At 41.6% G+C, this 22913-nt stretch overlaps 1 protein-coding gene across 9 annotated transcripts in view; it reads right to left on the reverse strand.

Moving 5' to 3' along the window:
• dlgap2a (discs, large (Drosophila) homolog-associated protein 2a) overlaps positions 1 to 22913 on the reverse strand; it is a 195818-nt gene that overhangs the window by 83601 nt on the left and 89304 nt on the right. For 6 of the 9 annotated variants that reach the window (XM_055006171.1, XM_035948891.2, XM_035948892.2 and 3 more), the window contains one exon: positions 10735 to 10767. The exons of the other annotated variants lie outside the window; for them this stretch is intronic. In XM_055006171.1, coding sequence (XP_054862146.1) covers positions 10735 to 10767 — 33 coding nt within the window. The remainder of the gene's footprint in view (positions 1 to 10734; positions 10768 to 22913) is intronic. 9 annotated transcript variants of the gene reach the window in all.

The raw sequence follows: 22913 nt of genomic DNA on the forward strand, positions 1-22913 counted from the left end.
CTCACTGTTACGTAAAGGGATTGTGCTTCTCTCTGACCTCAAGCTGTTGGAGCTTATCAACTTGTAAACAATGCACCACAATAAACTGATGAGCACTATGTCATCGAGCTACAGCCCTCGTTGTTTTATGAGCTGCTCCGGCAGCAACAATGTCAAATGTCAATGACGTCAGTTTGGTTAAAATTAAAAGACTCGACCTGTCATTGGTCACCCCTGCAAAATAATACCAAAATAAAACACTGGTGAAAAGGAGACAACTGCTCCAGCAGGAAATGTTGAAGAGGGGGAACATTATGTGGAAATTCAGATGGGTGAAAATAGGAGTGTTCATGATTCACCCATGCTGCTGTCTGACAGTAGCCATCAGTCTTCTACTCTCCCAATCCATTCTTCTGAGTACTCTGAGCCTATACATAGCAACAGGGTGCTTGCGATTCAGTAGCAGCCCAGTGCATCATCCGATATCTCTGGCCCTGTCTGACGCTTGGCTAGCCAAGCGATGCATCTGCGGAGACTTCATGAATAAAAGTGCGGCAATAAACTTTGATTATAATCAAAAACCCATGCAGGCCTTAAATACGGTGAGTTTGCGGTGCTGTGTAATCACAAGCATCTCTACGGTACCATCATTTCAGAAAGCAATGATTAATTTCTTTGGGCCTCCATACACATGAGGCCCTTGGTCATACAGTACTACATAGGCTGAGAAGAGAGAGAAAAGGCCAGCAGGGATATGATGTGGAATGATGACATTGGAGGTTCAGCAAGTGGATTTTACGAGTCTTATTATAGTAATTGGTTCATGTTGCTGAAAAATGTGAGGAGTTCATGTCTGACTGGGTGGAACAAACTGAAGAGAAACTCACACCTTTGCCCCTGTATGTGTGTTTAAAGAGGAAGACAACGAGGAGGAAGAGGTGGAGAAGGAGAAAAGACAGTGAGGGGCTCCCAGAGGCCAGGTTTGGGTTTTTAATGAGGATCTCAGAAGAAAGAGGCAATGCCTGGTGGGAGAAGACCTCAGCACTGATGACCACAGCAGTGTGAAGCAATGGACACACTCATATTAAGAAGAGGGCAAAGGCAGGACAGACAACAAAGAGAACAAAACATGATTGGGGGACGTGGGGCGTTTTCTTGGTCTTGCTTAAGCAGGCTGTGCTGAGATATTTACTTGAAATTGAAAGAGTTCTAATACCTTCAATTGCATAATGCAGTGTTAAAATTAACAGTGTGAGAATGAGATAAATTAAATTAGGAGAGAAAATGAAGGAACGGCAAAGAAGGAAGAAAGAGTCAGACAGACAGCTTCCACGGCATCATAATCATGAAGGACTGGTGCCTCATTAAAGATCATTTTCCTTCCTGAATCTAAATGCTAATGGTCAATTAGAGTTGACACTGAATTTGACCCGGTGCTCCACTTTTACAATGTTAGGAATAAATGTTTTCATATGGATCATAATGGCTGAATTAGTGTCTTTGTCCTTTCTCTGTGTGAATCCTTCATCTGCTCCAATTAAGATAATGGACTACGTATACTTTATCAAGTAGGTGCTTTTACAGTACAACACCACTGTGCTACAGAGGGCAACCATTGTCCTTGAGAACACTGTGGACAACGGATGATAAACTTCACGCCAGAACTATTTTTGGTTTTGTCTCCATCTTTAAGAATTTGCAAAGTTAACTGAAGGAAAACCAGTGTTGAGATCAGTGTGCGGCTGTTAACGTGAAAACAGCCAGTGTGGGAACCACACTCCATGAGGTTCTATTCTTGGTGCAGTCAAAAGCATTATGTCCATGCTAAGAAACCTCAATATTAAAAACCCTAACAAGTGAAGTGACTAATCATCTTTTTATAATGAAATGTTCTGCTGGGAATCCTTGGCTCCTGAACACTGCTTTCATATGCAGCACCTACCTAAACATTGTTGCAGACAATGTTTAGGGTATAAGTGCTATAAGTGATATAACTAGCTAGATTTAAATCATGGTGAACATGCACTGCAGATTCACCAAGCCTGGCAGAGCAGTCAGCAAATAAACAATGACAGTGACTCATTGCCATTTGAAACTGTAAAAGCTTTCTAACACCAATTTATTCCTTGCAGTTTGTGGATATTAGACAGATTTGGTGTATTGAATGAATATATTTCTTATATATATATATATATGTTCAGTGCCTAACATCTGGCAGTTTTGTCCACTTTTCCTGGCTACTGGGAGCTGACCAATACTGACATTATGGTGTATTAGTCCTCCTGGCTGTGTACAGCTTTCCAAATGATCAAGTGGTTGGCATTGAACAGCCACTGTCAAACAGGAGCGGAATAACGTCTCCATCAGGAGCAGAATGATGACACCTCCCATGGCCAATTTCTATGACAGGTCCTGGTAGCCTCCTAGTAATGAGGCTATTTGCATGCTGACGGTCAGTTGCTCTTGTTATCACCCCCAGAGCCCAGTGAAACCACACGAGCTACAGTGAAGTTAGAGGCTGCAATGATTCAAAAGTATCACTCTCACTTTATTGACCATATTCTCGCCCAGAACATGATACTTATGGGTGATAACGATACAAATATTTGGAGACGTATTCATTTGCGAGTCATCTTGCTGAAAAAAAAATCAAGAATTGCATTTTTGCCAACAAGCTCTCGCTGTGTTTTTTTAAATGAGTCATAAATGGGAGTATTCAGAAAAATCTCATCCAAGATGTTCCCCCGAGTTGGTCCAAACTTTCCCCGATGTTTCTGCTGCTCATCAGTCTTTTGCCTGGAGTGATGTCAAGCTTTCCTCTCGCTATTCCAGGATTCACTGAGCAAAGCTGCTCTGTATGCGCTCCCCTGCAGCCATTACCTGGACAGCTGCTCACATGGGAAACACACACATACACAGCTACATAAACACACACACACACACACACACACACACACACACACACACACACACACACACACACACACACACACACACACACACACACACACTCACATAATTGAGAATATTACTCTCACCTGCACCTTGATTGGGAGTGCTGGGGTTTCTCATGTCACATAGTGGAAACAAAATCCTGATAGTCGTGAAGCGAGCGAGACAGAAAGAACCTCTGATTCCAACTTGTGCTAAGGCTGCTGAAGGCCTCTCACTAGCTCTACCTGGTCAGGTGTCTGTATCTCTACCTCCTCATTACTCCAGCCCACCATTTTGGTAGTCCTAGTAACTGAGAGGCAGACAGATCGATGGCAGCACAGTGTGAAAAAGAGAGACGTTTCTCATTTCAATCTCCAGACTGATACATCCCCACACATTTGTCATGCCTATTCTCAAACTGAAGCTAGATTAGATTGCATGCAATATCTAAGGCAGTGCCAGCAATCTGCCACAAGCTTCTCCTTGCGGTCTCCTTCATTGTGGTGGCTTGATAAGATTTTGTATGTCACGTACCTGACTGGAAGGCTCTGCCCAAGCCATTAAAAATTCATTCAAAAAGTAGCGAAGGGTAACATTAAGTGTAAAAAAATCAAACCAGGGGAGAACAGCATCAGTAAAGTGTGTTGAGAGACAGTAAGTACTGTTGTTTTTTTTTAAAAATTCTCTGCGTGCGCCTGTGACTTAAAAGAGAACAAGGGGTTGAGAAAGCAGAGAGAGAAACTTTGGTTACTTGTGATAAGCTCAAAGGATTGACTGCCTGCTGCACTTTTTCCTTGGAGCCCAATGATGGAAAAAAAATTGCTTGCAGTTTAAATAGCATCCTTTCTAAATCCCACTTCACTGGTCAGCTGCAGGCAATCTTCAGATGTTATATTTTCTTCTCACCCTCCCTGCTGACTCCTTCTCTTTCTCTCTCAGATGGCTGTTAGTGACATAAAGCTGCTGCTTTGCCATCCTCTCAAACACTAAGCTGCTGAAACATTGTGTCGGCCTCCCAGGGCTGGGAACAGCACAGCAATCTAATGTGGCACTGGTGGCCATCAGGCTGCTTGGCTTCCTAACTGTGTACAGTATGGTGTATGGAGCACAGCCAGATCTGATGGCAAAGGCTGGTGAAGCTGCAGCCCAAGATCTAAGCTGGGAGACACGACTTGTCAAGCTGAAGGCCAAAGGTCTCTGAAAATGCCAAGTCAGTAAGCACTAAAGGCAGAAATTTAACTTTTGGACGTTTCAGTATGCGGTATTGACATAATGACTCAACCTTGTTTAAATCCTTTTTCTCAGAAGAGAATATCTGGCATATTTGGGTGCATTCAAGGAACTGGTGTCTAACACAGTGTCTTTACAGCCTACATAGCCGAAGTAGCCTCGCTCATTCGAATGAAAGCAACTCAGTGGTGAAGAAGCTGCAAAAAATTCCAGGTTTCCTCTATTGACTACCTTCTACATGCTCCCAAAAGTTTGGCCCCCTATAGCATGTGCATTAGCGTCCTTTTCCACCAAGCTAGTAGAGAGTAGGCAATACCAAAACTCCGAGCCAGCTAATTTCCTTTTGTCAAAATGTTCTTGGACTCAATAGATCAAATTCTGAGAATGTAAAGAGTGGCCTTGTTTAGTTGTAGCACTCAGAAAATTGTATTCATCATTTTATAGCTGCTCCTTTAACAATGATTGCGTACAGAAAAAGTGCTCTTTGAGCCAGTGTGCTCAAAAATGGAATGAAAGCAGAAATTCTAGTAATGTGGTTTGGCCACTAGACCAAAATTACTACACGTCAGTACTGTTCCTTAGTCTAACACTGAATGTAAGATAGATGGCAGAATACATTTCAAATGCTTCCTGGCTGAGGGATTCCCAGGGCAGTAGCTGACTGAAATTAAAGAGCTAGTTTTGCAAAGTCACTGTCAATCCAGTGGTGTGCTACTGTCTGGAGTCCTGTTTATACTGTGAAAGTTAACACAGGATGGTATCTTTCAAATGACTTAGTTTAATACATCTGTTCCTTCAAGAAATTAAGAATTTATTAGGAACCATCCCACTGGAAATTGGAAGTTATCAAGTGAAGACACCCATCCAAAATTTGGAAAAAGGATGTTACTCTGCTAAGCTGTTCAACTGATTCCAAATAACCAATGTTACGTCTCGCTCCAAATATTTCAATATCCAAGTTAGCATCTCTTTCATACTCAGCTTGGCTGCCTAATGGCAGATTTAGAACAACTATTCTCAGAGTCACAGATAAACATACGAAGTGTTCAAATGACAGATGGAACTAAAGAATGGATGCCTGGTTGCTTGCTGGGAGCTAAGTAACGTACAATTTAAGTCACTACAGATATTTCACAATTTTAAGTGGTGACATTGATACAGTTCTCCAGATGTATGTATACACACACACACACACACACACACACACACATATATATATGTAAATACACTTATCAAAAATGAATTGCAACTTTGATTTGCCCTTAAAAAGCTTAATTTCATTTTTGATAAAAAGAAAAAAAACTGAAACAGACTGCATATGGAAAGTCAAGGAGCAAAGCATGCATTACTATGGCTCCTGAGCCTCTGTGTTGCATAATGCAGAGCATCAGTACCCTCCTCACACCTACCAACGAGCCTCTTCTATATTGGACATTGACCTTGGCCGGCAGTCTGGCACATGACACATCCTATTCGCCTAGCCAACATACAATGTAAATGGTTTCCTGAAAATTAAAAATCTATGCTGCCCAATTCAATATAAGACAGAGTTTCTGGGCAGTGGGGGAATATGCATTAGGGCATAATGATATTACCTATAACTCCAAGATGCTCCATGCTCTCCTGAGGAAACGACTAGAGGCTCCATGTTTAAATATGGAGCAGCTGTACAGCACTGCATTACCGAAAAGACATCCGTTTACAGTGTTGATAAAGCGCAGTTTGGTGTTGAAAGTATAGAATAACACTAGAGAGCTTGGTGCTTAATGGATCACAGTTGAGTGCATTGATCTATGTAACTTGGAAACATGGTTGCCAGCACATTCATTCGGTGCAGATGGGGATTGGGTACCAAAAATAATACATAGCAATCTCACTGAGCTGAACTGCTTAATGACTCAGTCCTGCTGAGTGCCTCGAGGTTCGAGCTCTGCACATGTGCTGGTTGTAAGGTTCGGTGTTCGTATCCTATTACTCTACCACTGCCTTGTAGAGATTACATTAACTACAAAGACAAAGAGCTGTTGAGCGTGCAAATTGTGGAACAGAGGATGCAAACTTCACACTGCATTCTGAATATTCACCATTTATCCAAACAAACTCTGTAAGATCATCTATACTCTACAAAGATGTCCACAGTGAACAGTGAATAGTCGACAATGATGTTTCCCCCATTAAAACATAACTAGCTTATCAAATCAAAATATTTACCAGACCAGATTGTGCATTCACCCTTCACTTTTCCCTCGCTTTGTATCTCCCTGATGCCCCACAAAACCTTCACCTCACTCTGCCCCTCTTCTCTGTCAACCATTTTCCTTCTTTCTTCCCCTCACTGTGAAGTTCAGGGTCTCTGTGAAGGTCCGGTTAATGATGAAATGCTCCCTCTCGCATTTGTTGTCAGTGAGTAAACTGTCACACATCAGTATTGCACCAGCTGAAGGACAGGGCTCTACTTCTGACTTAAAAAACAGCTGTGATTTCCTGGTCCCCACACGAGTAATCCGAAATGAGACTGAGACCATATGGCAGACCTTGACGAGACTTATTTGAATTTTCATTAGAGCTATTATGTATTCACTGGGCAGGACTCCTCTTTTTCAGTTTGGGAGTTTGAAGTCATAGAGTGCCTGTCAAGGTGAGTCCAATGACTTAGACTTTTCAATAATGTTTATGTTTAAGGCCACACTGTCTATGAGAGTGTCCTCCCTGCCCTTGTTCTATAATAGCTATTATTCAGACCTCAGATTTTTCTATCTGCAGTAAGAATAGTTTATGGACACAGCTGAGTAAATGCCCTCTCATTTTTTCTCTGGGTTGCACAAAAAGTGTGCTTCTTTTTTGGCACAGTGCTTTTCCATTTAGGTGCCTTTTCCTATCCGCTGTCTTCTCGTATTTCATCGCAAATTTGGGGCACGGTCCATTTCACCCAACAATCCAAGGAAAAGCTGTAATTGGAGCATCTTTGCCTTTTCAGCATGCAGTGTAACTACAGAAAGAATGATCTAAACAGAAATATTCGACAAGGGTTACTCAGTATGTTCACTGTGCCTTAAGCATCTGAAGTTTTTATGCAGATTTTTGTACTTTATGAGAACAACAGTGATGTAGGAAACTGCTGAATGACTGAATATGGACCATTTTCTTATTTACAACAAATCACTAAAAAAAAGTGAGTTAACACATTCCTTAAAACTACAGGACCTTGTAACAAAACCCCCTACTGACAACCACCAAAGTTAGAAATCTGTATTAGCTATTATTCTGCCACCTAAGATTACATCCAATAATGTTTTTATGTACATATTTATGAGATAAGGGGTTGAGGGTTCCAGGAGGACACGCTGCCCCTGGCTCAGCATCCTGCACAAAGACAAGGAGACAAGATGTGCAAATGCGCATGTTTGCACTTCAATCTCTCCGTCTTTCTCCCTCCCAACATCACACGCTCGCTCTCTCCGCCTCTCTCGCAGGATTATCACCTGCAGGCAATAAGGCCTTGGCTGGCCTTGTAAATGTGCTAAATTCCTCTCTGACAATTCTCAGGGCAAACACACAAACACAGATAAGGGCTGGGTATTTTACGTAATTTTGAAGACGCTGAAAAATATGAAACCCTACTTTTGATAAAGACAACAATATAATGCTTCTCTGTTCATTGGGGGATTTAGAGCTGCACTGAACTGTATTGTTTTTTGTTTTCCAGTGGCTCAAATGCTTCTCATAATGAGAAAGACACAAAAAAATCATCCTTCATCCTTTAGCTTCTTTCAGCTCATAGTTTTGGTTTTATGGCTTACAAAATCACTATTTTGGTTCACTATCACCTCTTTCATCTACATCATTTTCAAGTGCAAAAGGCATTTGTTTATATTTTAAAAATGGGAGACAGATGATCAACAATTCGGGGACAATATGTAATTGGGATTTTTAGTTCTCAATGGAATTTTTTAAAGCTAAATTAATTATGTAACACATTTAAAATATGTGATGGAGCATAACTACATTGCTTATCTGTCACACAAGGAGGATCGTATGATGGTGTAAAACTACTGACACAACAGTTTAAATCCCGTTTCAGACAAAATGCCGCAAAGTGTGGGAGAATAATGACACTGGGCCTATGACAGCTAAACCACAACATGCGTGGCTAAATCACATAGTAAATATCAATGAATGGGGCAGCAGAAACAATCCCTAAAAGTTTCAATTTGCTTGAATTAAATAGAATTGAATTGCAGCATTGGTCTCATTATTTAACAGCCACATCTCGTATACCCAAATTACAGCCTTTGCTGTTTGCTAATTGCATTGTTTCAAATTGAAATTGCAATTTGAATTTGAATAATTGTTCAGCCCTACAGATAATTTTAGCAACTTGGCTGTGAGCACAGTGAAAACTATCTGCAATTAAAGATCCACATGTTTCTTTAATGAGCTGCTGAGACAAAAAAAGCAAGACAGATTATTGGATTTACATCTCCATGTTCACCAGTGTTTTTCTGTTGCCAAGAAAGATGGACAAAAATCTGTTGATGCTGCTTTTGAGCTGTTTTCCAACTAAACTTCATTTTCTCTCTCTTGCAAAAAAAGCCATATCTTATCGTTTTCCCATTTTTTTTGTTGCTTTCTAACTCTTTTGTCTCTTTTTTGTTTTGTTTCGTGTCGTTTGTCTCATTTTTTGTCAATTTGTGCCTCGCTTTTGTCGTTTTGTGTCTCATTTTTCTAATATTCCGTCTTGTTTTTGTTGTTTTTTGTCTTTTTTTGTTTGACTTTTGTCATTTTGAACACAAAGTAAAATATGACATCGTTCAGTTCCAGATACCTGTGACTAAAAGTTTTGTACCTCTTGTAGATAAACTGTGAACTGTAAGTTGCAATGTGTAAATGATAAACTGAGCCATAATGTTGTTGAAATTAAACTTATTTTTCTTAAAAAATTTGAGGCTGCTCATAATATTTTGTAAAAAGATGATTCCTCAAATGTGAATATGTTCAGAATGTACTTTTTTGCACTAAAACTCAGGTCAAAATTTGGAGTTGTGGTTATTTATAGGTTATTATGCTCTGCTTTTACTGGTCTGGCCCACTTGAGATCAAATGTGGCCCCTGAACTTAAATGAGTTTAACACTCTTGCTCTAGACTATGAATTGCATACTCCACCCTTGGAGTATGACATATGACAGATTTAGATATTTGATGCTATAGATACATTTTGGTCTGTATTCTAGAGGATACGCAGATCATTCTGTCTGTCTCTCTGAACACAAACACTCTGAACCAACCACACAGATACACACACACACACACACACACACACACACCTGTTGCCCAGGGCTTGTTTCCCTGTGGAGGTATGAGGTATACTGTGGTTTTCCCTGTGGCTCTGCTGCCCTGCTGCCCTACGCAACATGGAGCAACATGGAGGCGCCTCAGGAGCTCCCTTTTGCACAGCTCCACACATAAAACACCAAACACACACACACACACATGTGCACACAGTCTCCCCGTCCTTCCCTCGGGCCTCCCCTCCTCTCGCTGCCCGTCTCAGCGGGAAGGTCACAAGAACACAGATATCATGCTCGATTTGATTACGTCTTAATCCAGTCAAGCAAAGCAAAGAGAGCACCATTGATTTTTGAGACACAGAATCATGCTTATTGGGCTTAGAGGCACATGGCTGCTTCCTGGACAAGGTCAGGTCCACAGGGAAATATCATATCTGTCACTGAGCCTATCGCTGAACATGTCTGCAGCTTACTTATCCCTCTCAATGCAAAATGCAAACAGCTCCTGTTGTATCCGCAGGTCATTTCTGGTCACTTTTGTTTAGTAAGATTGTCAGTGATAGCAGGCTATTGGATGAAAGCTAAGAACACATCAAATACATGAAACAGCAGCTGAGCAGAGGGACCGAAAATGATGATCACCCCGATGATGAAATGTAATCCATGCAAAGAGAAGGCTTTGGGATGAAATGGAGAGGGCCACATGGGGACGGTGTGGAGAATGAGAGGTCAGAAGCCTTAGAGGAGCCCTTCATCTAGTGGCAGGCTCAGCAGCAAAGCACCTTTCAGCCATTCACATACATCGTGAGCATGTTGGACACACACGAGCACACGAATGGACATCTGCACGTGTGTGTGTGTGTGTGTGTGTGTACAGAGTCAATGAGATGTAAAGCAGAAGCAGTTGTGGTTAGTCAGCACTCTAAAGATGTGCCCTTCAGCCTTCATGCTGTCAATCAAACATGTCACTAAGTGCACAAAGAAAGTTGCCTCCTGGAATTGCATTTGATTTACCCGTCCTTTCCTGCCTTCCACATGATGACAAGGCTGCTGCTTTACAATCAACACAACCAAAACCAGGAGGCTCTTTCTATGTGCAGTGTATGCTTTTTTAAAAAAATTTTTTGACATGAAACCTAAAACTTGCATCACGCCGTTGCATTGCAGAGATGGAGACTGAAGAACAGCGTGTCTGGAGCAAAGCGTCGCCCACGCGCCACTTCCCACCCTCCCCTAACAGCAAACAACAAGCCGAGAGATGACGATGACAAGAGCTTTTGGGGAATGGCGAGGCCCACTCACCTTCTGGTTCACCACACAGTGTGCACTGTGATTCTAAACAAGGACCAAAGAGAGACAACAGGAGATTAATAGAGGCAGCACATATGCGAGCGGCTATGTCTGAGCATGTGTGTGTGTGGGGATAAACATTAGCGTCACCGCCCTTCATGTTAAACTGTTAACAACTGCCACTCAAATTTCAGCATCTCTCTCACTGTCAGTCAAAAACAAATAAAAGCCATAAAACTGAACAAACAACAGAGAGCGGCAAACGTTTTTTTTTTTTTGTTGTTCTGTTTTGTTTTGGCACTCCTAATGTCCTTGCAGTGCGGTACCCATGTGCAACATAATAGAAACCCAGCCACCATGCATAATATGACCATCAGCCACATGCGGCTGCATAAAAAGACAAAATGATGCAGAGACAGGCATCAAAGGAGGGGAAAAAAAGAATGAGAAATCATATTGCTCCAATTCATCACTGTCATGTGCCATAGACGCACGCACAAACCTGGGTGAGACTTCAAATTTAAATTAAAGCCACAAAAGGCACTGATTTATGACTGTACGCTTTCCATCATCTGTAATATTTGCACTAGGAATGACACTTTTATTTCAGAGTGCACCAGGCTTCACATGCACCATGCTTATTAGGGTAAACATGAATGATAAGTTGCGATTTTCCTCTTCTTGTTAATCAGCCAAATTATTCCCATGACAACATAACAGCACACGCGAAGCCTCGGAATCTCATAAGTCAATATATGGGAATTACTCTTAATGAAGTATCAGTGTTTCCCATGAGCCAAGGCAGTGTAGGCAGCCTCGGAGAAGTGCGCCAGGATTATTTTAAACAAACAAGATTGTTAAATGGGTTTGTTTTGCAGAGACAGACAGTCGAGCAGAATGATGATGAAAATGAGTGTTATGTCCTCAGGCCTGGCGTCCCACAGACGGCCCCACAACAGCTGTGGTGTGTCAGCGCTCGTCTCTCTTCCCTGACGTAGCAATGGCCAAAAGAGGCCATGTTGTTCTTCTATGCCGAGGCTCTCCTTCATCTAATCACCTCTAATTAGGAGCTTAATTAGACCAGCAGCAACCTTGGACTCGTGACGTGTCATATTTCGGTGAAAGCAGCGAGACGGCTCTTTTGATGGTTCAAATCCCCACATCCACAGGGGAAAGCACAGACACAGCAAAAACATGTCCGCCAATGCTCAAAGCACTGAAGTGCTGCAGTTATTTCCCCTCCCTGTCCCCAGATGACCTTGCTCATGGGCAGAGTGCAGCGAGGACGGCCTGCGCAGACCAGCGGATGAATGAAAGTGCTCTCTTTAAAGGTTTGTTGTCGCTGTCAATCTGGTGCAGATTGTTAAGCTGCACAGCGCCAACTCATCACAGAACTCGCTCGGGCACTGTGGCTCCATCTGGCTCGAAGGTCTTCCTGCTTCAGAACACCTCTTCTATAAACTAAATGCATCTCTTTATTTGCGCTTAAGTGCAGGTCAGAAAGTCAAGCCCTGTGCTTTACTTACTGCCAGAATATGCAGCACGCTCATGCAAACCCCACACACTGTCAGAGGGCTGTAAAGATAATTCCACTGTCAGATATCCAGCTGTTGTTGTCACCTCGCAAAAGTCAAATCCTCTTTTAAGACAGGTCGTGGTCGGGGTCTGTGGGGTTGAACCACTCACAATCAGCACAGGGCCGCCGGTGCAGTGGCGGACAGCAGAAGCCTAGAGAGAATTTACTGGTTTAATTAGCCTTTTTTACTTCTCACTCCCTACAGTATAATTCCACAGAGTCAAAGCAATTGGCTCTATTAGTTTGTCCTGCCTGTTTAAATTTAAAGCGCTTTCGAATTTCCCTGTGTGGAGCCCCTATTGATCTTGGTCAGGCAGTTTTTACAGTATAGGAACTGTTCTTGGGTAATTCTCATTTGCTTTCCAATTGAAGGTGTAAAGTGGCTGCCAGCCTGCAGTCATCAACAAAACTTATTACGCTTCTGCTGGAGGGAGATTCAGAGCTGATTGGAGACACTATGGAAAATGGAGTCAAAGAGTTGCACGTTTTGATATGTTGTAATCTGTTTCATCTTTCCTCCAGTCTACCTAATTTAGTTTATTGGGATGGTTTGAGGCAGGTGGAGACTTTTTGGTAAAAAAAAAAAAAAAAAAAAAAAAAGAAAAGTGAAATGAACAAGTCTCGATCACTGGAAGCAGCGTTGACAAGAACCAGTTCTAGGGTCTATCTGAAGCTTTCTATTTATTGCGCAGTCTTATTTATTTGACTCTTCTTATCAACACTGTGTATTAAGTATTAAAATCAAAAGATGAGAAAGTAGCGTGAACTCCTAAATGTTTATTTATTCGCAGGCAACATGTGCAACATATTCCTCTCCTTCTCTTAGAGAAACAACTTAAACCACAGCAGCCTACGCTTTGTTTCTGGGAACACCTTAGAGGTGAACAAATTCAGCAGTCCTGTGGAATAAAATTAATTGAATGAAACAAAAATTTGAACAACAGTTAATGTGCACGATGCACCAGAAATCAGTTCCACTAAATGGAGCAAAACACAGGGCTTTTAACAGTTTATTCCAAATTTAGATGATAAAAATTGGAACAAAAAAAGGCTAGAGAAAAATGTTGTTTTGAGTCAGCCATCCCTGAGTTTTTGTCTGCATTTGTAAGAGATAGCAGACCATGGAAAATAAAGTGACAACCAAAAAACAAACCTTCCCCTCAGTATATCTATAACTTGAACTCACTAATGAGGACAGGTCTAATGAATCTGAAGCTGAATTCTATTAATTTGGCTGGCATTTCTGAGGTTTCTTGCTGTCCTTGCTGTAAGGTTGCTGCCATTGCAATGTTTCTTTTTCAGACAGTTTAGTGAGTGGCAAGTGAGCTGCTAAACAGTTCTTTTATGTAATTAACCTTCAAATATCTGATGAGGCTAGTAGTGTTGAATTTTTTTTTTTCGCCTACATGTGGGCTTTCCTTGGGGCATGCTTTGCAAAATGCAAAATGATTGCCTATTTCAGAGCCCTGGCAGACCAAAGCACCCAGTAGATCCATTTAAGATACTTTTTTAAAATGGCTTTTGCATCATCTGAACAGCTCTTCTGACTGGTCACTGAAGTTGAACTGTTAAAGTCTCTCACTTGTAATTTGACATAAAAATAACACATATCATTTGGCTTAAAAGCAGGGTTTTGAAACATTATGTGATTGTACATTTCAAGCCTGTTTCACTTCTAATCACATTCAATTTTACTGACACGCTTAGATAAAAAGATTTCAAAAAATTCTAAAGTAATGCTGGGAACGAAAAGAAACCGCATGTTCTGAAAACAACAACAGCAACACCAAACAAAATAACAAGGTAAGGCCTAGTTTGGAAGTGAAACCACAGCCAAAAAGGGAGTTTTTCTATTTATACTACCCAAGATGCCGAAAAAGGTTTCCAAGCAACTGTCTGAAGTCATTTCCTATAAGGGGAAAATAGGTAGGAGACTAACGGAAAAGCAAGCAGGAAAACAGGAGGCTTTGAGAGGAAGAAACATAGTGAGAGAATCTTTGTATTCACCTCAAGTCAATGACGGAATAGTTCCAGTAATGTCAGTATGGTCATTGTCACATTTAATATGAGACAATGTAGTTCAATACTCATCCATGCGGGATAATCAGTCTAATTCAGGACACTACTCTGAGTTAGTATGCTGGATAACATAAAACTAGGTGTTGACCTCTTGTTGGTTGCGAGTAAACGAACACACAGATATTCACCGGGGTGTGCGGTGTCCCCTGGTATCTGCCAATCTCCAAACACAACATACACGGTGAGCAAATCCTTAGCCTTGATCTGATAATGTATTCATCCATAATTAAAGGCTTCATTTCCATATCAGCGCAGCCTGCTCACACCTTCCCCAGTGGCTGATCTCTCTTTTACCCTCACTCATTCTCTCTCGCTCCCTTTCTTCCAATCATATGATGTGTGAGAGATACAGGTGCTAATTAGTAAGTGCTAAGACTGTTTTTTTTTTTTTAAAGTTCTTTTCACAAGAATGCCGCGTCTCTGAGAAAACACACAAGGTTATATAAAACAAGGTGAGATGGGGCGTGGAAACCTGTGCAGCACGATACCACGGGTGCGAAGGTATAAAAACTTTGTTCGGGGAGTTGGTGTGTTTTATCGATGACTTGGGATTTACTGGAAGGAACAGCCTCTAAGCTCTGTTTGCTTGTTCTGAGTTGGGCAGCACACAGATTGTGAGACACAAGCCAAATAAAGGCTTGTTTATTGGAGCGAGGTCAATAGGTAGTCAATAATGGGAAGTACACAGCAACGTACAGCTCATACAGATGAGCACTGACACACACGAGCCAATACAATTGCAAACTCACAGGCATGACCGCGAGATAAACTGACTCACAAATTTATGTGATCACCAGAACAACACACTCCCACGCACTCAGCTTCCAGCCTCATCTGTGCGGACGGTCACCAGTTTGGGTTTAGCTTCGCCTTGACTGGCACAATCCATCTTCAGCCGGCCCCCTACATACATGCAGCGTCCCCCTGGAGCTGATCTAGCGCTTCTCAGCTGAGCGCAACGCTGGAGGAGAACTCATCGGTAGAAGCCCTGCCTGTCTCTTTAGGGGCTAATTACACCGCACTGCCACACACATTCACACAGTGTGCTGCATACACACAAATCTCAATTATAATATGAATGCAAAAAAAAAAACATGTAACATACTCCTTTTTCGCCTTCTTGCTCTATGTAAAGCCTTTCCAGACATAGGAAGCATAACACTGTTGGCTTCATTAGTCTGATAAAGTGACTGTATCTGTCATACACATGAGATTGGACTAGTTAGTGACCAAAAGACTAAATCTAAATTAATAGCAATCTTATCAAACTGTCACATAACCAATAGAGTAGTCTATTTAATAGATGCTGAATATTCCATCCATGTGTGAAGATAGTGATAATAACTGCTATTATAACAGCAGTAATGTAAAAATATTCAGACAGCTGAGACTGAGCTCAGGTCTCAACCCAAGGACAGCCGCTACGTAACAAACGATTTAATTGCAGCTTATTAAGTCCAAGTTTGAGAGTACACAGTGTGACATTTTAGAGTAGACCCTGATCGATCCTGTCTCCACGTTGGTTATCATTTAAAAGTAAATAATGAACATACTGCTGTTGTTCCATGTCCAGCTGTGGACAGATGCTATAGGCATTTAATCAATTCAGAGGAAAGACTCCTATAAAACGCTGGAGGCAACAAACTAAACTTCAGCTCCTGCTAACATTGTCAAAGGACCTTCATTATTTGTCATTCTCATCTGTCCTGTTCCAGAATCTGTCTTCATCTGTCTGCATTCTAAGCTTACTGACCTTCAGCTTAACATTAGTTTAACATACTCCGTGCTCGAATCAAGAAAGTTTAAGTGTTAGCAGGAAGGAGAACCACTGTGAAACTCCTTTCTCAAGATGGAAATTAGCATGATTCAGGTTATGTGCTACATATTACTAGCTGCCATTGTTACTAAATTCCTTGCATTTTTTCAAAAACCATAAAACTATCTTTAGCTTACCTGAGAAAAAAAACTGCCACGGGTAAAATCATTCTTCATACACACTCATTGCAATAAAAGCACAATAAAAGCAGCAGAAGCGCACATTAAGAGCAGACTATGATTTGGAGAATTACAAATATCCCTTTATAAGATCATACAGGGAATCAAAACCTCAATATTGTGCAATAATGAGGAGCTCATTGTCAAAATGCTCTTAATATTCCCCCTTAAAAAGGAAACAGCAGGCGTCTGATATCAAACAGCAAGCGTTTGAAACCGAGCCAGCTGTCAGTGTTTGTGGATGAAGACGCCGTGAGAACACTGCAAACAGCTTTTCTGGTGAGCGACTTCCAAAAGAAGGTGCATCAGAAGAAATGGTTAAAAGAAAAAAGCTTTTAGTGGGCTCCTGCGGCTGTGCGCTGAAGGAGCAGTGGGCGGTTCGGTGTGACGCGAGCACAGCGATCTAAGCGCGACCTTCAGTTACAAACACTGTCATTCTGTGGCGAATAAAAAGCCATCACATGTCAAGAAGCATCCCCTGTCTGTTGGGGGGATGTGTGTGGCTGCGACGGCACTGATCCTTGAGGCGAGCATATCTTCAGAATACTGCTCTTTAGATCACTGCAGGCAGGGAGGACTTTTGGACAAAGGTTATTTTGATACAATGAATGCGAAACTAATGCAACCCTACTGACAGTTACAATAAGTTATATCTCAGTGTGTGTGTGTCTTCATTTCTGCAGAGGTGTCTAGATGAGTTGGTAGTGGTGGCTGGGGATCACAGCAGGTTGTGAGTAGAACTCCGTAGGGATAAGGAAGACATTCTCATTCCTCTGTCACACCTATGTGAGAGCTTTCATCATGAGATCACAGTACAGTAGGTCACAAAACTATGGGAGGGTTAGACAGAAGCAGTGACATTTAGACTTCATGGTGTTGCCACTGCTCTGTGATTTCTGTCGCTTTTTGGACCAGATTGAAAGATATCTTTCGAGAATGGGGTGTGACAGGGAAGTAGCGGATCTGAATTTGGCACTGAATGAGCTATTTGAACTTCGGGAGCTTACAACATTGTCTGTGAAATGTGGAAAGAGAGCAGGAGAATGACATGCAGTAGAAGTAGGTAGCTGACTGACCATCAAAATGGGGACTCGGCTGCTGAGAGCATTTTTGCAAAATGCGCCCTATTCGGTAAGTCATCAGGCTGCTTGAGTTTTCAACATTTGTAAGTTGTAAATATTTAAACTCCCTCTCCTGGCATTGACCAAACCCCTAAAATCTCATCTGAGATTGAGACTGCTTGTTTATAAGGTTATTTCCATGTAAATAATCCCTTTCTGTTTTAAAACGGCTACATCCTAACCTCCTTTAGAATGTGCAGCTCTGTGAAGTCTCTGCCTCTTTCTCCACCTACCCTTGCCTGCAGCTGAAGCACACCAGCTCACCTACGACTGTTCAGACACTGCAAAACTACTCTATGCTACACAATGTCAAGTTGTAATATTGGAGTAATTCAACCACACATGTGTAAACTGGATTAACATTCTGTGGAAAAACAACACAGAATGCCCCACGCTGCAAGTTCAAAGAATTAGTCCCTTTGGTTACTTTACTTGATAAAATTCTAAATGGCTGAATCTAAGTTGATTTCAACAGCTTAAACTGACATTAAATGACCAGGGAGATAATTTCAGTAAAGACGAGTCACCACTTGGGTCCTTCATGGAGGCTATGATTAACACTATTATTAAGCTGAAATGCAGTGTTTCACTCCTCTCTCTAGATATACAGATATATATCACTGAAACACGGTTAGAACCACTTTTTAGACAGCATTCTTTAACACCTTGACGCCTGAATTTATTTACAATGAAATAAAAAAAATGTTTGTGTGTTTTTACCTTCCAGCTGATGCTAAAATAAGTGGAGATTGTTAATGTATCTATTACACACAGAACATAGATACATAGATACATAATAATAACAGCGGATATAGATATATAATAATTAGGTCCCACTCCGACTGGTCCTATGAAAAACCAGTGCTTGCAAAAAGTTCTGAAGTTTGTATTGACTATGCACAAACTGGCATTGGGGGAATGGATACGCTATCTCGGCTGCAGTCTGAATGAAAGTGGTATGCTGCAAATTCGCGACAGTGGGCGTCAAGGGGTTAAAGTTTAAAACTTGTTTACATTTGAGTGCAAATCTACAATCAAAGTGCGTTACCCAGTTTTTCCGAGTGTTTGAGTGCACATGGAATTAATAAAACTTGCAACAGATATATGCTGCAAGTTGAATCATTTATATGTGCTGCACTTGTTTTGTGTGTATCATGCCGTATGTGGAGTATAGAAGTACTGGTGTCTGCTGTGTGTGTGTGCAGGCATGCATACTGAGCACTGTACAGTCTGCTGGCGGACACACTGCGTTCACACCGTGGGTGTTTGCACATGTGAGGCAACATTTCGTTTTGCAGACTGTTTCCCATGTTAGTCCCTGAGCTTCACATATAACAGCCTGACTGTGACGATAAGAGGCAGAAAGCAGATGCACGGAGGGGGGCGGTGGGGATGGATTTGGTGAACCAGAGGAAAGAGACGGTGGGTAAAAAAAAAGAGCAGGAGGTAAAACATCCCATCGTTTTTCCATCAACCCCAAGGGCCCTGGGTCAGATTTATAGGTGGTTTCTCTGGACTCCCAGGAGGCGAGGGGCAGTCGAAAAGGAAGAGGGAGATAAATATTTTAGAGAGGGGGAGAGAATGGAATAAAGGTAGAGTATGTAAAAGGGCAAGACCGTAGTGGAGTGATTTTTTGCATATATACTGTGTCGAAGTGAAGATGATGGAAGGAGAAGAGAGGTGGATGTGCGTAAAAGAGAAGGACGAGTGAGGTTGGACAGATGGAAAATGATGGAGGGCCAAAGAGAAAGACAGAGGTGTATAGACAGAAGCAGACAGGGAGACTTTTGCAGAGAGGATATTGATGGCCTCCTTCACGCCCCAGCAGCCCTGTGTCTTACTGGAGCATCTATCAGGAGCGCTCGGCCTCGCAGATGACCATATTGACACCTGCTGATGGAGGGGGGGTGTAGTCATCAATGACACGTCCCTCGCTTCTCCTTCCCCTCCGTCGGCACGTCCACTTCGCTCACTTCATCCTCCCATCCGCTTGTGTATTTGCGGTTGTAGAAAATGACAGCATGATCTGAGTCAGTTATTTGTAACTGTCCACGGAGTAACCAAGATCAGCTGTTGTGGGGAGGGAGATGTGACGGGGGCTGGAGTGGGCTCCAGGTCATATCCTTAGGAGTTATCCGCAGGTTTAAATCCCTTCACTTACAATCAGAGATTTCCTCGAAGTGTAAATCATACTAAACTGACTGTGATGTCTGCACGTCTGATGCCATATGACAGCTTTGACACATGGGAGCCAGTCAACTATGGGCTGCAGTCAATTCACATTTAATTTTTGCTCACAAATAGTTTCAGCATGTGCAGCATGTTAACATAAATCTCCGAGGATGTACTGGGCATCTGCGCCCATCTTTCACTGCATATAACACTACCAGCAGGAAAAACTTTTACAAGAATTCTGTCACTTTATGACGTAGAATACGGAGTAGCAGACAGAAATAAACCTCTCGGAATTCTGCAACAACAGATGGCAGAATGGGAAAAACATTTTAACGCAGTTATAAAAATAAGAAGTACTGCAACCTCTATAATTACCAGAATAACTATTTTCTAAAGAAATAGGTGAGCAGAATTTAATCAGTCAAAAAATTCACAAACTGACTGAAATAAGACTAGATCGGCCCATAACAGCATCACCGTTTGTTGTGTTCAGTGACTCATCCATTTAAAATCCCACATTTTCCTCAATGAATCCCACTTCCACAGGTAAATCAGTAATTGCAGTTGACTACAAATGTAATGAATCATACATGGGAAAAAAAAAAAATCATTGGTTGACATCTCATAACTTTTATTGCTGTGAATCAATAACTGTAATTATTGTCAAGCTCCATTGCAGCTCATTGCCCCTAACATGTGCATGGCATTGTGCTCAATAACAACAGACAAAGAAGCAGAGAAGAGGCTCCGTCAAGCATGAAAGTAATCAGCAAGGTCAGTGACAGTAGTAGTGAGGCTACTGTCTATTATTCTTATTCATTCAGACATTTTAGTTTTGTAGATACAAAGCAAACAAGACACACAGAAAGGACAAAGTGGAAGAAGGGGGGAAAATGGAGACAGGGAAGCACATTGTGTGGTGTCTCTGTACATGAGGTTCTCTCCAGGCATGTCTCATTTTTTATTCTGCCCCATGAAACTAGTGGAAAACACAGCTCTATTTGCTTCCAATGGAGTTGTCCTTGTTTCAATAATTTTCAATTACGGAACAAGACAGAGTCAAACAAATCACTCCATTTGCATCCAGAAAATGAGACTTGATTGAAGTAAGTAATTTGGTTTGAATTGGAAACCCATCTCTCAGCACAGGCACGATGTGTCAACTGTATCTGGAAAATCATACCCTGCACAAAATTAACTAATTAAAATGCATGGGTTTTCAGAACATATTTGGGCTGGGTAATCAAATACTGCAATTAGGGATGGACAGTTAATTGGCTCTGTACTATAGTTTTACTGACCAATGAAGGTCCATAGCACTCCAAACTGGTGCTGCATTGAGGTTTGCAGGTGCACGTCTACCTGTTGTAGCTGTCTGCTGCCACTAGGAGGCACTGTCAGAAATATATGGAACATCTGGAAATGCAGGTTACTTGTGTTTATACTTGCGCTACTGTTGGTCCTTTTACTTTTGCCCCTGCCACTGAAAAGACAGAAGTCATAGTGTAGTTTAGAGCTGTGAAATCAACATTCGTGGGCATTACAGGCAGGCGTGCTGCAGAAACAGTGAACATAGTGGTTGTAAATGGTTAATTATACCAAAAGGAAGCTTTATCTTCCTGGTTTGAGTCAACCTTTCATCTACCTACATACAGCATCACTGCAAAGGGGCAACCCAGTGTTAGCTTGTTGGAGGACTGCACACTAACGCCTCCATAACCTCTGCGTTAATTGAATTCCCATAATCTTTCACTCTGTATGCAGAGAGCTACACAAACAGACACCAACGCACAATCATAAACCCCCCTTTAACGTCTACAGCTGTGCTACCAGTTCTGTAGGGCTCTGGGCTGGCACGGCAATGCTTCCGCCAAATGACATGTCATCATGTTAACATAATCACAAGCACTGCTGATATTTAGCAGATACAGTGTTTATCGTGGTCATCCTCAAAGTTTAGCATCTCAGCATGTTAACATTATAGCCAGTTAGCACTGAACATGATGCTAGAGCAGTTTAGCAGGCAGTGAGTCACTGACCAAAGTACTGGCCACCTTGGAATACAGATTTCATGATAGCACCTCAGGAAAACGGATCATTAACACAGATTGTACAGTTCATTCTGAGGACATGAATGTGTGTAGCTCTTTTAATGGCACTCCATCGAATATTTGTTGAGATTTTCACTTAGAGCCATGGATATTAACTTCATGGGGGGACGAGAGGAAACTTCAGAGGATGACCAAAGTCATTCTCTGGAGGACAATGACTGTCATAACTTCACAGTGATCCATCCAACAGTTGAGGAGTTATTTTCATTAAAACCAAAGTGGTAGACTGACTGACAGTGCCAGCCCTTGAGACGTGGGTAAGAACTGTCAACAACTAGTCAGATAATCTAAAAAGTAAGGTTTTACAGACTTAAAAAAAAACACATCCATATGAGGTGTGGCTATCGAATAACAAAATGAGGTTTATGCAAATCAAATCAGAGCATGTGCAAACAATGTGATATAGACTGATCGGCATATTCCTGATAGTTTGAATCTGCTTGAAGTAATAAAATTGAAGTAAAAAAAGTAAATTACAGCATAGGTCTTATTATTTAACAGCCTCATATGTCTCTATGTAACATATTTAAAAAAGCAATCCAGCACCACATGCACATTAATTTGACTAAATATTACAATACTCAAACTTAAAATGAGTCTATGTAACTTTACTCAACAGCAGCCCGTGCAGGCGTACGATAAACTGTAATCTGGCAATAGCACAAATGGAAAAGAATCACAAAGTAAGTGAACAGTAAAGTCTAAATGTAAAGCAAAATGTAACATTTCCTAAGAGTAGCAACCTCAGTCACCTTAAGCTTGAAGCAAGTAAGGCTGAGGGCACTGAACTGAGCAGTTGCTTTTTGTTGCCCATGAATTTAACTTTTCATATGTGAAAGGAAGAGTGTGATGTTTCCTAATTAAAAAGTTACTTAGTCTCCCATTAATGTGCCAACATTGTAAGAGTGACTCAGAAAACCTATAGAGAAAGAATATTATGTACACTGTAATAAACTAACTACATATACACTGTGTCATGTGCAAAGACTTGATATAACACCTGAAATGTGTGCGTGCATGCATGAATGAGTGTGTGTCTGTCTCAGAACCAATGGCACGGTGTCACCACGCTCATCAATCCACTCGCTTTCCCCGAGGATGATGTCATTGGCACCGAGCCCAGCTGGTGGCCCA

Source organism: Amphiprion ocellaris, chromosome 20 (genome assembly GCF_022539595.1).
Source record: "Amphiprion ocellaris isolate individual 3 ecotype Okinawa chromosome 20, ASM2253959v1, whole genome shotgun sequence".
NCBI classification, from domain to species: domain Eukaryota; kingdom Metazoa; phylum Chordata; class Actinopteri; family Pomacentridae; genus Amphiprion; species Amphiprion ocellaris.